We start from the raw sequence: 1,892 nt of genomic DNA on the forward strand, positions 1-1,892 counted from the left end.
GAAGGTCCCGCCGCCCAGGTCGTAGATGAACACGCCCCCCCCGCTCACTCACCGATAACAAGGGCAAAGAACAGTGCGGATCCGGATACTTGAACCCCTTGAATGCTTGCTTTTGTCAGCTTCCTAAGGTAATTCTACCGACGGGCTGGTCAGCCGCTGAGCAGGGAATGTCACTAGGCCACTAACGGTTAGTGACTAACCACATCAAAACGCCTTGATACATTAGTTATCATTACTTTGAACACAAACTTGTTTTTACCTTCACAGCGAAAAGAGGACGGCTCCTCGCTTCGAGGTCGCGGGGTCTCTTCCAACGGCCACACCCCCGCGCGCCCGGCACCGCAAAGCAGCCACTGTACTTCAAAATAAGTAAAAGGAAAGTTTTGTTCTCGTTGAGGTAGGTGCGTTCACGTCCGCTGATCCGCCGACACTGACGGGGCCGCGTCGGGCTCGGACCGACTCAGCAGACGACGCGGCGAGAACTCGAAGCGCGCCGCTGCGCTGGCAGCTTGACGACCGCCTCGCTCGCCCCGGCCCGTCCGTCCCGGCCGGCCGCCGCCGGGCCGTCCGCGGCACCGAGGGGAATACCTACGGCCACTCGCCGACTACGCTATTCCCCGGCAGGGCATGCCCACTCCGATAACAGAGCTCTCGTGGCGTGCGTGTATCTCAACTATATCTCTTTACTCATCACTGCACGACAAGTGGTACAAATCAGAAAAAAAAAATGTAATAAAAAAGATGTATTGAAATCGAATGGCCAACTAGAGCGCATATTGTCCGGACTAATATCGGCAAATAAATTTATTGAACACAGTTTGGAAGCCAACTCGTTTCGTTTGTTTGTTTAGTGCATAGGGACTAATGTAATGATGTTGGATTTGTATGTGTGCAAATCGGATTTGATGTGTGAAAACAATAAGAGTCACATAGAAAAACACTTACATTTATTATACAAGTGAGCGCTCACTAATTTGCACATCTGTTCCAAAAAATTGTACAAAATAGCAAAACAACAAAATTTACAAAATACTTGCAAACAGAAAAAAAAATACCAAGTATAACAAATTCTGCATTTTAGAAGACACAGTCTTTCGCGTTTTCACTGCCAACCCTCAGCCTTGTGGCGCATGTCCGGTCCGATTCGGTAGTGCCTCGTCAGTAAACACAATACCGACAATTTTCCTCAAATACGAACGCATTGCAAATCAAATAAATGATCAAAAAGGGGGAAGAGAAACTATAATGAACTAATTTACAAGAGGCGTTGCCTTCGGAGCTGCTCCTCTACGTCTCGGAGAGCGTCCTGGTCCTCGCGTCTGTAGCTGTTTGCCTTTTGGATCATGGCCTGGATGTCTGCCTCTCCCAAATGCGCCTCCTGCGGCGTGATCCTCAGCTGCACCTGGCGCCCGGAAGTGGGCTCAACGCACGTCACTGTCAGCAAACCACTCTCGTCGATCTCGAAAGTCGTATCGATAGTTGCCTCGCCCGCGGGCATAGGGGGAACCTCGATCTCGTAGTCCTTGTTCAAGTAATGATTGTCTTTGACGAGAGGCCTCTCCCCTTGATATATCTGGTGACAAGAAACATGGCTTAATACAAAATGACTGGCGACATCGCGAATAGCCCATGGAGCAAGCCAAAAACAAGAGCCTCACCTTTGAAGACACCTTGGTCTGATTGTCATACACGGTGTAGTAAGTCTCTGTGTTCTTGCAGGGAATAGGCGTGTTCTTCTTAATAACGCAACTGAACCTACCTCCAATGATAGAGGTGCCCAAGGACAGCGGCGTCACGTCCCTGAGCTTCACCATCCTGTCGAAGAACTTGTCGCCGGTCAGCACGGCGGCGTGCACCGCCGCGCCGTACGCCACGGCCTCGTCCGGGTTGAT

At 50.6% G+C, this 1,892-nt stretch overlaps 2 protein-coding genes across 2 annotated transcripts in view; both read right to left on the reverse strand.

Annotated features, from left to right (window-relative positions):
• LOC113209971 (uncharacterized) overlaps positions 1-594 on the reverse strand; it is a 6,582-nt gene extending 5,988 nt beyond the window's left edge. Inside the window, exon 1 of the mRNA XM_026427750.2 lies at positions 260-594. The gene's annotated coding sequence lies outside the window, so the exon portion shown is untranslated. The remainder of the gene's footprint in view (positions 1-259) is intronic.
• Positions 595-930: 336 nt separating this feature from the next.
• LOC127750352 (heat shock 70 kDa protein-like) overlaps positions 931-1,892 on the reverse strand; it is a gene marked incomplete in the record, with an annotated part of 18,278 nt that continues 17,316 nt past the window's right edge. The window contains 2 exon segments of the mRNA XM_052271838.1: positions 931-1,573; positions 1,659-1,889. Coding sequence (XP_052127798.1) covers positions 1,256-1,573; positions 1,659-1,889 — 549 coding nt within the window.

The sequence above is a fragment of the Frankliniella occidentalis genome, unplaced genomic scaffold (assembly GCF_000697945.3).
Source record: "Frankliniella occidentalis isolate FOCC.00 unplaced genomic scaffold, Focc_3.1 Scaffold176, whole genome shotgun sequence".
NCBI lineage: Eukaryota > Metazoa > Arthropoda > Insecta > Thysanoptera > Thripidae > Frankliniella > Frankliniella occidentalis.